This window comes from Panicum virgatum, chromosome 9K, assembly GCF_016808335.1.
Source record: "Panicum virgatum strain AP13 chromosome 9K, P.virgatum_v5, whole genome shotgun sequence".
Lineage (NCBI taxonomy): Eukaryota > Viridiplantae > Streptophyta > Magnoliopsida > Poales > Poaceae > Panicum > Panicum virgatum.
In genome coordinates, this window is record NC_053144.1 from 44,575,470 (window position 1) to 44,587,651 (window position 12,182).

General features: G+C 47.7%; 1 protein-coding gene and 1 long non-coding RNA gene across 3 annotated transcripts; one reads left to right on the forward strand and one right to left on the reverse strand.

The window, feature by feature from the left end:
- Positions 1 to 743: 743 nt before the first annotated feature.
- LOC120651602 lies at positions 744 to 2,066 on the forward strand. Its single transcript, XR_005666254.1, has 2 exons — positions 744 to 1,651; positions 1,778 to 2,066. It is a non-coding gene; the product is annotated as an uncharacterized LOC120651602 (long non-coding RNA).
- A 4,463-nt stretch (positions 2,067 to 6,529) lies between these two features.
- LOC120651603 (tobamovirus multiplication protein 2A-like) lies at positions 6,530 to 9,575 on the reverse strand. Of its 2 annotated transcripts, none has more exons than XM_039929152.1 (7): positions 9,425 to 9,575; positions 8,990 to 9,293; positions 8,427 to 8,526; positions 8,005 to 8,085; positions 7,796 to 7,900; positions 7,141 to 7,353; positions 6,530 to 7,047 (listed from the first exon to the last, which is right to left on the reverse strand). In XM_039929152.1, exons 2-7 carry the CDS (start codon positions 9,220 to 9,222, stop codon positions 6,940 to 6,942), a joined length of 840 nt encoding a protein of 279 aa, XP_039785086.1. In that variant the 5' UTR covers positions 9,223 to 9,293; positions 9,425 to 9,575; the 3' UTR covers positions 6,530 to 6,939. The 2 variants fall into 2 exon arrangements, with proteins under 2 accessions (XP_039785086.1, XP_039785087.1); XM_039929153.1 differs by having other exon boundaries at positions 8,990 to 9,297; positions 9,425 to 9,566.
- Positions 9,576 to 12,182: the final 2,607 nt, after the last annotated feature.

A 12,182-nucleotide genomic window follows, 5' to 3' on the forward strand; every position in this document is an offset into this window, starting at 1 on the left:
TATTGTCCTGCTACGCGATAATAACTGCAGCTGTACCTAAAGTCTAGTAAGCATGCAGTGAATTGCCTTCAATGCAGTTTTCATTGGAACACCAGTAGTATCACAAATTACTGATGCAGTCAAATCTCAGTAACTTTACGTTAAGCTCAATCAAAACACATGACTGTACACCTCCCTGACCCTGAACATCACCTTTTTTTTCCTTTTTTTTTATACCCAGAACCCAGTGGTCATGAATGAACGCTAAACCAACCTCTTGATACAGATACACACGTCTCACTAAATCGCTATATATACTAAGGTTGCGCGCGCGGGTTGTCCATACTGATATTAAACAGATAGCAATGGAAAAGAAATAAATACATGATGGTATTAGAGAAACACATAGGTTTAGGCTTGGGAGGCAACAGGAGAAGATCACAGGGGAAGAAGAGACCACAACGCTGGACACAATGGGTGATCTGTGTTCTTCATCTCATAAGCTGCCGGTCAGATGTTTATGAACAATTGCTCTTCGTCTCTCTGGAGCAGCAGACACCACGTTCTGATCAAACCGGTGCTGCATGCTTTGCATCTCTCTATCCGAGTGCCCCATCATACATGTATTGATCTGTCAGTTCGAGCTGTCATGTGGTTGGGCCGTATTGGAGCGAGAGGTACTGAGGATGTTAAAGCAAACTAAAATGTTTTCTTATCAGCTAAGGAAGGTCATTAGAGCTATATATAAGAGCTGAGGTCAAATATTTTGACTTGTAGATCCAAATTGGAGCTGAAGTATCTCGTGGAAGCTTGAGTAAAGGAGGATCTTTGATTACAAACAATTTATATCTCTATCTCTATCTCTACTCTCTATCTCTACTACATATAATCCACCAAGAAAACTTTCCTAAGTACACCCACCAACTTGTTTACCACAGTCATTATCTCTGCTCACCTCTCCTAAGTACATCCACAAATGTACACCAAAAACTCTGCTAATCATTCAAATCAACAGCCCAGATTACTTCATAGATCTATAGATCTATTTTCTCTTACTCACTCACATCCAATGGACCATATTGCCTGGACCAAACTTCCTCAGTCATCCCTCCTCCCCTCCCACACGCGCGCCGAGCCACGAGCAGACGCCTCAACTCCTCGCGTCGAAGAAAAAAAAAGCGGACGGCGGCGGCGCGAGGACTCGAGGAGTCCAGGACCGGCGGCGGCGGCGGCGCAAGGATTCCAGGACCGGTGGCGGCGGCGCGAGGAATCGAGAACCGGTGGCGCCAGCGGACGACGACCGGCGGCGGCGGTCGCGGAGCGGCGAGGGATCCGCAAGGGCTCGACCGCCGGCGGCGCGAGCGGACGACGAACGCCGCCGGAGAGCGGACTCGGACAGGCTGCGGTCGCGAAAGCAGACCCGCCCTGCGCCGGCGGTCGGAGTGCCGCGCGCCTCCCATCCAGCGGCCTGCAGGCTCGGACGCCGCCGCTGGGAGACGCCGCCTGTGGGCTCGGCCGCCGCGTCCGGGACGCCTGCCGCCTGCGGGCTCCAGATCCTCCCTCTCCCTCGCCGGATTCAGGGAGGAGGAAGAACATGGCAATAAGTTTCTTTCCCGAGAGCTGAGGCGAAAAGTTGGCTCTGTTTCGGAAAGTGGGCAGGCTGAGGCTCCATGTAGATTGATTCCAAATCTTTTGAGTTTTTTTTAACTCTAGAATACTTTATAGCAAACATTGTAGCATATTATGATTTTCTTGAGAAGTAATTCATTCCTAATCACTATTTTGGTGTTGCGTGCAGATTAGAGAACTCTGGAGAGAACTATTAATTTTAGTGACGACGGATATAAGTCTACTGTTTCTACTTGTCTGCCCAGAAAATAATACTGATATAATCTTTCCATTGGCCGGTGAAACTGGAAGATAAGATCTTTGTAATCTCTATGTAGTGCTGTTTAATCTTTAGCTTTCAGAGTTTTACACACATATCTAACTGATCTTTGTAATCTCTATGTAGTGCTGTTTAATTTTTAGCTTTCAAAGTTTTACACACATATCTAACTTTAGTGGCTTACAAAGCACTATTTTTTTGTTGCCTTGTCTTTCACGTAGTGGAGCTCCTCCCCAACTGGGAGTTGTGATTTTGGGTCCATGTGATATTGGGTGCACCACTGGTGTGAGTATGAGCACCAGATCGAGTACCTTGGCGCCTTGATGTGGAGCTTGGTTCTGTGGCGCAGCGATAGGCTGGCACAATGGCTCAGATGTGGACTGCTTTGCGGCGCAGCGGTAGGCTGGCACAATAGCTCAGATGTGGACTGTTCTGCAGTGGCAGGCCGCAATGATGGTCACAACGCGGTGAGTTTGATGGTCAATAATCATTTGCTGATTTTTGCTGCATTGTGTTATCTTCAAGTTAATTGGAGTTCTATTCATAAAAAATTCCTTTTACTGAATTTCTGGAACTTGTCAGGTTAAAAAAACAGAGGGAGTAGTGGTTCAGAGTTCCATTTACATTGTTACTTCATTCTGCTTCAAAACTGTATCCCTGTATATTCATGACACTAACCTAGGCCGTGTTTGGTTACAAAGTTCAAAATTCCAAAAAAAAATTCTGGCACCTGCATGGAGACTTAAATCTAGACGAAATAAAAAACACATTGCGACTTCTGTCTGTAAATGGCGAGACGAATCTAATGAACCTAATTAGGTTGTAATTAGATGCTAAATTGCTACAGTAATGCTACAGTAAATAACCTCTAATGACGGATTACTTAGGCTCATTAGATTCGTCTCGCGATTTACAGACGAGTTCTGTAATTATTTTTGTGATTAATTTATGTTTAGTACTTCAAATGTAGAAAGATGTCTTTTAAAAAAAATTTACGGGAGGCAACCAAACACGGCCCTACATGTTGCTGACAATATAAACCAATGCACTCTTTGTTGCAGTTTGTCGATTAACAAGAGCAGTTTGTCGAGCAACTTACGCTTATTTGTGCTTAAAATAGATGACTTGGAATATGATGAAATAATTGATGAAACTGTGGCTGAGGATAAAAATATTGCCAACAAAGCTTATCAAATTTGTTCTTTAGTTTTCAAAAAAAATGTAGGTGAATTTTTTTTCCTATATTGTATTTAAGCTTTTTATGTACAGATGTTTAGAACAAGAGTATATGAACTGACGACTTGTCTTTCTCCCTTAGCGTTAGCACAGGCCACCTTACTAGTAAACATAAATTGAACGGTTCACCCACTTGTTTGGTTTCCAGCGTATGAGATGATAAGAGCTGGTGTCCCGGGGCGACAACCTGCCCCCGCGTCGCCCTCCTTGGGCGGCTCCGGTGGCGACGAACCCGTCGCCGCCAGGCCCTCCCCCACCGTCTCCCAAACCTGCCACCGCCTGAGCTCAATGCTGGAATTCCAGCGGAGGGCAAGGAAGGCGGCGGCAGGGAGTTTTTCTCCTCCCGGCTGTTGGTGAAGGTCGGAGCGCGTGCGGCAAGGGCGCTCGAGCTGGTGGCCGGAACTGAAGATCCAGCTTGACTGGGGGCGGATCCAGCTTGACTGGGGGCGGATCCGGCGTCCCCCTGCCCGGATCTACAACCCCCGCTCCTAGTTTTGGCAGCCGGACATGGAGCCGCTTGCTGCTGGTGCGGCCAGGGAGGCGTGAGGCACTTGGGTGGGGCCCGGCTCGGCGCCAGCGGTGGAAAGCCGCGCGGCGGAGGCGCCGCCCTTGCGGCCTGTGTGCGCGCGGGCTCGGCGAGGCGGCATGGGGCGCCAGTGCGGCGTTCTGAGGTGCAGGGCGGCACCCGGCGGCCGGTGCAGGCGGGCGCGGGCTCGTGGAGGCGGGAGCGGCGCGTGCTCGTGCGGCGACCAGCGTGAGCGCACGCAGGCCCGCGGAGGCGTGGGTGAGGCGGTGCTACCAGGCCCGCGGGGCGGCTGCGGCGCGTGCGGCGGGCTTGCTCAGGCTGCGGTTGCGGCTGGCCGTGGGCAGCGGTGTGCGGCAATGAGCTGCGGTGTGGCAGCTCGTGCGGCCGCGCAACCGAGGGCGGCGCGGCGTGGGAAGGTGCAAGTTGGCCGTGGCGCGTGGTGGCACGGTGGTGCCGCTGGCCCCGGGAAGACTTCCGTGGTTTGCCGGGATGTGGGCATGCAGCTAGGGACGGGATTCTCCTAGCGAAAGTCTCGTCGGCTTCCTGCTGGAAGTGATGACAACGGCGTCCGAGGGCGGCGTTCTCCCTGCTGGGGGCGTCATCTTGGAGCCCATCCCTTCTGCGCGGGTTTCTCCAGGTGAAAACCATGTCCATTTGTTGGACGAGCGATGGCGGCGCCATTGGCGTCGTTACCTTCTTGGAGGCGTCTGGAGACCCATCTCGACTAGACGGTGGAAGGCTTGCCGGTTGCTTGGCGGGGCGGCTCGGTGTAGGTGGTGAGCTTGAAGGGGGTTGCCGAGCTCATGCGGTGGCGGCTGGGGGTTGTCACTTGGATGTTGGTTTTGGCCGCTTGCAACGGGCTGCGACGGCTGGCGTTGCTTCGCAACTGTCAGTGTGGTGTGGGACTACGTCAGTGGGCGGCGCTTGCAGCACCAATATCAAGGGACTGCTTGGCTTGCAACGGACTGCGGCGGGTTGCTCAACCTTGTTCGACGACTCCGGTGTGGTACATCGTCGAAAGACTGCGCAAGCGACAACTTGGCTTGCTAGTGTGGTGGTGGCGGCTATTGCGTGGGTGGCGCAACGTGATGTGGTCGTCCGGCGGGCACGATTTGGCTGTTTGACGGGGATCTTGCAGCACGGGGCAATACTATTCATCATCTTGACGGTGATATAAGAAACGGATCTGCGACATTGAGTACTGTGGCGAATATGGCAAGGCCCCTGCATGCGGTGTCTTCTGCGTGGCGACAAGAGCGAGGAGGAGGTCCAACGGCGGGTGTGGCGAGGTCCCCGCGCGTTGTGTCATCGTTGTGGTGATGACGAGGCAGCCTGCGAGAGGTCCGGATTCGGTGGTTTCACTCTGTCAGATGTTGTATGGTGGAGCAGCGGTACTACAGCGACGGGTCCTGCATGGCGGTGGCCTGCTCAGTGTGGTGCGGTCTGTTTTTCTCGATTTCTTATTGATGTAGCATCGTGTTTCGACGGCGACTTCCTGGTTAGGAGAAGGTTGGTAGCCGCGGCAACTCGGCCTTTCGTGGCTCTGTAGCTTTGTGGAGTTACCCATGTTGATGTTTCAATCCAATCGGGAGAGTTGAGTTGTGGTGTTCCCCGCGTTGGCGTTCCATTCCAATCGGGTGACTTTTCTTTTTTTTTCATTTCTTTTGTTTTTTCTGCAATCTTGCATTTTTCTGCTATATCAATAGAAACTCGTACTATCTTGTGCGGTTCGTTCAGAAAAGCATACGAGATGATCAAAATTTGCTGGCTCGCCCTTGAACAAGAATGACACGAACTGCTTGTGATTATTGCAGTGCACATGTAGACATCATTCGTCCTTTTAGTATCAACGAGGTTTATGCGTATGCATGTTCGCACGTTCTAGATTTCTCCTTTCTCTTTTTTTTTCCTTTCTCAAAACGCTGGAACAACGAGCTCTGCTCTTGCCACTCGGAGAGAAGCTCTAATCTTGAAGTTATGTTTTATGTCTTGCTACTACCTGGATATAGCAAAATAATAGTTGAAATCCTATAATCATGCAGCAATAATTACCTTTCATGCGCATGTTGTTACTTTTTTTTAGAAACTTCAAATATAATAAAAAAAATATAGCATCAGACAAAAACGCTGCAAGTATCAAATTTATCCCAGAATCGTTATGCACGTTCAAGAAAACATTTAGAGTTAGACATATATATGGGTTGACAAAGTTTCAAAAAATTAAACCATGCACACCAGTCATTCTCTTCTATAACAGCACCTAACAACTTATAGGAACATAAATTTCACAACTAACATCTACATATTTCTCCCTACTTATACATGGTATTTAACAACACATCCATCATGTGTTTCTCCACATTCGGCAGTTCAGGTCAATACTAAGGTACTCATGATAACAATGACAAAAGGCTAATGTTGGGAATGGGAGGCTCCTAGGAAGGTCAGAGCTGAACGCACTTCTTCTCCGGCCGCCTTGTGCCAAAGGGGATGGGATGCTAATGGCGGACGCCCAAAAAAGATTCAAGCCAATTGGGTTAATCCTCCAGTCCAGGTCAATCCTCCAGCCGGTCGCTCGATGCCTTAATCGCTGCGCGGCCTTTGGGATTTGCTGATTTGGGGGCTGGGGATTCGATTTCGCGAGTTGGGAAAGGTGCCGAGTGGATGAGGCCTAGTGGATGATTGTCTGCACCTTCTGCTTCATTGGCGATGAGCTTGAGATGGCGGGGAAGATAAAAACAACTCTACTTTTTACCATGTGTGTCCCAAACACGAGGTTTTCTCAAAGCTGGAGTTAGCAAAGCAACGAAGTAAAACAGATTTTTCCACAAATCCTCTGAAAACTTGTATAAATAAAAACAAATCTATTTTTGAAGATCTAAACAACCACAATCAATCGCTTCTGAATGACAATGAGAACTGAATATAACTCATTTCCATAATACTCAAAGATTTCTTCTAACCCATCTTACTACACTGCACAACCAAACCTTACAAACTTGAGTACAACATCTAAATTAAACAGAGCTGCTCGACAATCTGGAAACGGACTTGGAAGTGTGAAATGGGGGGAAATGCAGACAAGAAACAAACCCCGATAAGGAGATGTCAATGGCTAACAGTTCCTCACTCACAAGAAGGTTACAGGTGCATAGAGCATTTGCAGAGAGAAGATGTATCATGAAGGACCAATGTTCTGGTAGCGACTCTATCCCATACACCACTCTGAACAACACGGTAACACCAAACTCACAAGCTGAGATAGCCCGTTCAAGAAAATTCATTATCTCAGGACCTCATGAATGATTCTTCACATGATGGTGCAACGACTCCTTTCTTCAGCCTGAGGCGCACCATTCTGCTGATACCTGCTTGGGTCTGAAGGGTTGTAGGTGAATTGGCTCGTGTCAAGACCGTACTGCATTAGGAACAAATACAATGTTCGTGAGAATTGACTAAGAATGGCACATATTGACCAATGATACTGAAAACGATCCAACAAGCGATGTACCTTCTCTCGCATCCTTTGGCTCCATGCATCGTTTCTGCTTGCACGTTGATCAAGTGTTGGGACAGGAACACCAGTGGCAGGAACATTTTGTGCATGAATCAATGGCTGCCGCATGGTCGGGCTTCGGCCAATTGCAATGATTTCGTCATCACTGTCATACTCAGCAGGTTTGTTCATAGCCCTGACAACCAGAGCTAACAGGAAAAGCACTGCCTGTTGCATATCAGTCAGCATCAGTTTAAGTTACTGTTTTAGTTACTGTGGCTACATACAACCCGTACTTGAAAAACTTAAAACAAAAAGAAAAGATAAGGAAAACACAACGGCAGTGTAAATAATCAGCTGATTACAACAAACACAACGGCAGAACAGATCAGCATTGGACAAACATCTAAGCATCTTAAATTCTTAACACAGAAAGAAATCCTACTTTATTACCAGATTGAGCAAAACGTATAGATTGGGATGATGAGAAATTGGAAAGGGAGGACAGGGTTTAGAGGTGGAAAGCATTTACATGAATATTAGGACGATAACCTATGGATTCAAAGTTAAAGAAACAAATACCTAGTGGCAGTGGAAGAAAAATAAAGGAAAGACGAGCATCTTTCAATTTACTTAAGATCAAAAGCTGCGGATAAGTCTCATCACCCACCTCAAAAACAACAACGCCGAGAGCAACCCATCTTGCAATCTCCCAGTTGTCCTTCAGAAAGCCATACATAACATCGAAGTTATGTGTCTTATCCTTTGGGATTACCTGTAAAAGAAGTTTATGGATAACTACAGCAACTCTAAGAAATGATAAAACAGTTACGTTGTATTAGTATAGTTCCCAAACTAATACCCAATCAAAATACTCACATCTTTCCAGCTATGGTCAAAGAAGATGAACGCGGCGGCTCCAGCCTCAGCAAGGATCAACAATAAGACCAAGAAAGCATACTTTTTTGAAGTCAAAGGAAGCAAGCATATTGAAGTATTGATTCCTATGACCCTATCAGTATAAATGGGCAAGTTACTGTTTTGGATGAAACATCACGGACTGCAGAACTAATTAAAAACTTAATACCTACTGCTACAACAGTTTTATAAGATTGGTGTTCAGAGTAGTACAGAAATATTTTTTGTTGGTTTAGCATGTTCAGTGACTAATAGCTCGTGCGGAATTTGACACTGAACATAATTCCAAGTACTTTACTTTTTAGCATCTTGTGCATAGCAAATGGCATCTTCTTCAGAAAGGAGAACAGAGCGATGTCTAAGAGGCACACTAAAGAGGATACGAAACACAAGCAGCAGGTGTTTCTTGTCCCTGCTCCGATGCAGCCAAACAGAGACACGAGGAAGACGACCGCACCAACACCGATGAACAAATAAATAAACCTGCAGGGAACAGAGACGATTCCATGTCAAACACACTCGTACTAGCAGTAAAAATAAACAAAGAACAAACCCATGGCTGCCAAGCTAGCTACAGAGTCAACAGAGGGTGCAAGGACTCTAATCCAGACAGAATTACCCCCTGCCTCTCGGGCTCGTCAATCTAAAGGCATGCAACATATACTTCATGAAACTGCAGTTTGTAACTGCGAATTTTGGCCATCATGGCTTGCAGTTTTTCACATTCGTGTCTCAGGCCATCCATGAAACAGAAAAATCAGAGTAACCCTTGTCCCATTTGCCGCCCCCTACTCAACAAACCTTAAAATTCGTCTCGATTGTAATTCCTAAATCATGATCACTAGGGTAGTCACAGGGACGAAAGGAAAGGAACCGTAACGTCAATTTATCAGACACATCAAAGACAGAAAAACAAAATTGGTTCATGCGCATGCAACCATCTTACCATGCTTTGGGCAGCTTGTCGAGGAAGCTGTCACCGAGCGCGACGGCCCCGAGCAACGGCCTGCCGAGGACGAGCACGTGCGCCGGCGACCCCCCGCCGCCGCCGCCCCCGGATATCTTCATCCACTCGACGAGCAGGTAGATCCCGTACCCGACCATGGCGAGGCCGGCGACGGTGAGGAAGAAGTTGAGCAGCCTCAGCAGGCACTCGAAGAATCCCCGGCACGCCGCCATCTCCCTTCCTCCTCCTCCCGGCCTCCCCCTTCCTCCGCCTCCGATCAACCAATCGATCTCCCAATACCAATCTATCTACCAGTCAAAAAAAACTCCGATTCTCAGGGGAGCTCCAACGAATCCCGCCAGAATCGCGCCGAATTTTCGCGCGGCTGGTGAGGAGGGTGAGGACAAGGAGGCGGAGGAGAGGGCGATTGATTACCCGGGGGTGCAGTTCTTCTTCTCCTTCTCCCGTTTGGCGTTTCTAATTCCTTTTCGCTTTTTTGCGCGTGGACAAAATTATTTCGGGTCGACTGGGGAAAAGCGGGCGGCGGAGGGGAGTGGCCATGGGACCCACCAAGTGGCGCGAGGGGGGCCGTCGGTGGCCGCGATCGACGGCTGGGATCGGTTGGGCCTGCAGCCAGTTGGCGTAGGAATTCCGGCTCGGATTTTATTTTATTTTTTATTTTTATAATCCTATCGGCGGCCGTGCTGACGCTGTACGCGGGGACGGGGTCGGGGTGCGCTGGCGGGTAGTGCCCGCCATTATCCCCGTGCTCAGCGGACATGCGCTGGCGGTCGGGGGCGACGGGAAAGGTCGGAACTGCCCCCCGGGGGTTTGTTCCGTTGAGCCAGTCGGTCAGCCTGTCTGCGTGGGCACCAGGGTCAGGATATGGCTAAACAAATTAGTGAGGATGTTGGCATGTGGCGGTTTTTTATTTTTTATATTTTTTATTTTCGTTTTTTACAAAAATATATTTTCGTTTTCGAAATTTACAGAAATATACCCCGCCCGGCCGCTCCGGGCGGCCGGGACCTGGTCGCCCCGCTGCGGGGCGGCAGAGGCTTTTCTGCAAAAATTTTCGCTGAGAATTTGTGCTGAAGCCCCTGGAGGACCGGTCGCCTGGCAGCGGAGCGGCCGGCCCCCCAGGCCGCCCGGCAGCGGGGCGACCGCCTCCCAGAGGCCGCCGGCCCTCGTTTGCTTCACCAAAAATTCAGAAAAAAATTCTCGATTTGTCGTAATATTATTCATATAATATATAATGGTCTAACAGCTCATTGGTACTGCAAAAGTGTGCTTGCATTGCAAGGTAGCATAAACAAATTTTGAGTACAAAATATGAAAACCAAGACGACAGGTCCATAATAACAATAGATAAACAAGTGGCAACAACTAACCACCCCTACCGTGCCGACCTCTCTTACGTTGTGCGTGTACGTGATCTGTAGGGTAGCTATGACGGTCAGGTGGCCTCACGTCTCTGGCAGGACGGCGTAACTGAGCCAGAGGTGTATGCAAGCTGGATCGTCGTCCTGGGCAGGCGTAGCAAACAACCGTGTAAAGTCACCGAAGGAGGCCTCGTCGTTGTCTTAAGACCACCCTACGGATCACAAAAAATATTTTTCTTAAGCAATGTTAAATAGGTGAATGCAATTCCGTACAAATGATTGTACGTACCCTGTGTTGGAGGTCGCCCCGCTGCCGGGCGGCCAGGGCCTGGCGCCCCGCTGCCGGGCTGCCTGCGGGGCCGGCCGCCCCGCTGTCGGCCGACCTGTCGTCCAGGGGCTTCAGCGTAAATTTTCCACGAAAATTTTTGCAGAAAAACCCCTGCCGCCCCGCAGCGGGGCGACCAGGTCCCGGCCGCCCGGCAGCGGGGCGGCCGGGTATATTCCTGTAAATTTTAAAAACGAAAATATATTTTTTTAAAAACAAAAATAAAAAATAAAAAAATAAAAAAACCGCTGGCATGTGTTGGGGGGCTGATTAGTGATTGGTTAGGATGGGCTTGGTTTGACGCGGACACGGCGACGGCTTGGTTTGGCTTGGAGCAGTTTTGTTTGGGCTCTGGCTGGAACTCGATCGGATAGATTGAAGAAGCTGGAACGAATCTGATACAGTTGCTCTTCTGAGTCGCAAAGATTTGTTTTTTCTCCTTTTTTTCTAAATAAAAAAATGGGATATCAGCTTGTTTCTGCAAAGAAAGAAAGAAAACAGACATGGCCACGAGGCCATGGCCCGCGCACGTACGCGAAGCATGAACTCTGCCTCTATGCATCGCTTGACTCACCAAAACTGTGATGAAAAAAAAACATAATGTCATGTTGGTATGTTGACAACCAGGAAGCGGAAGGTGCCCTTTGAAAACTACTGCTATATTTGATCACTGGATTTAACAACGCACACATGCACGCGAATCTACGGATCAGCTAGGATGGACAGTGTTCCTAGCTGTCTTATTCTACTTCACCGAGGATCTCGGGAAGCACAAGCTGTTCCACGTTATTATTCTCCCGAGCACGGACGCCGCTGCACTAGCTTGTTCCACATCCCCGGAGTGGGGAAAAAAAGAGTAAGCCCAATCTGCCGCGAGACTCGGGGCTAGCACGGCAAAACCATACAATACAATAGACGATCTCATACAGTGAGTCAGTGACACATCTTGAGATGATTTAACGAACAATGTGCATAATAGGTTGTCTAGTGTGTTATCATTTTTAAAACATAGTAATATCATATTGTGGAATCAAGGGAGTATGTATGGTGAGTAATATGACAACATCAACTCATAATGTGAGAAAACGCTTTCATACTCATTGGATCACGTATAACTTAATTATAGATTTATTTAGATTTATACTTATTAAATCTATATTTTATCAATAAATAAATTATACATGATCCAGTGTATGAAATTGTTACTACAGTTTAAACAAACAATAATTAGCCCATCATCAAAATTTCACCATAATTGGACCATAGAAGCTGCACTTATGAATTATTCCAATTACTTATAGAAAAATATAGATCTAAAGCTATAGCAAAAAATTTGTACTAAAACATACTAAATTAAATGTTCAATATACAAATCTACTCATGTGGATTCCAACAAATGAAATTTCTATTTTATAATTTTTTATATAATTTACTACAAATTTTTAAATATTCAGCAAAAATAAAGAAAAAGACAAACCATGCCATT

Excerpts from the sequence above, each read along its gene's own strand:
- LOC120651603 (XM_039929152.1), bottom strand. The coding sequence starts at position 9,222 with ATGGCGGCGTGCCGGGGATTCTTCGAGTGCCTGCTGAGGCTGCTCAAC. Across the intron at positions 8,086-8,426 it reads ACACCTGCTGCTTGTGTTTC|TATGCTTTCTTGGTCTTATT; the intron begins GTATCCTCTTTA and ends ACTTCAAAAAAG. Across the intron at positions 7,048-7,140 it reads GCCAAAGGATGCGAGAGAAG|TACGGTCTTGACACGAGCCA; the intron begins GTACATCGCTTG and ends TTCCTAATGCAG.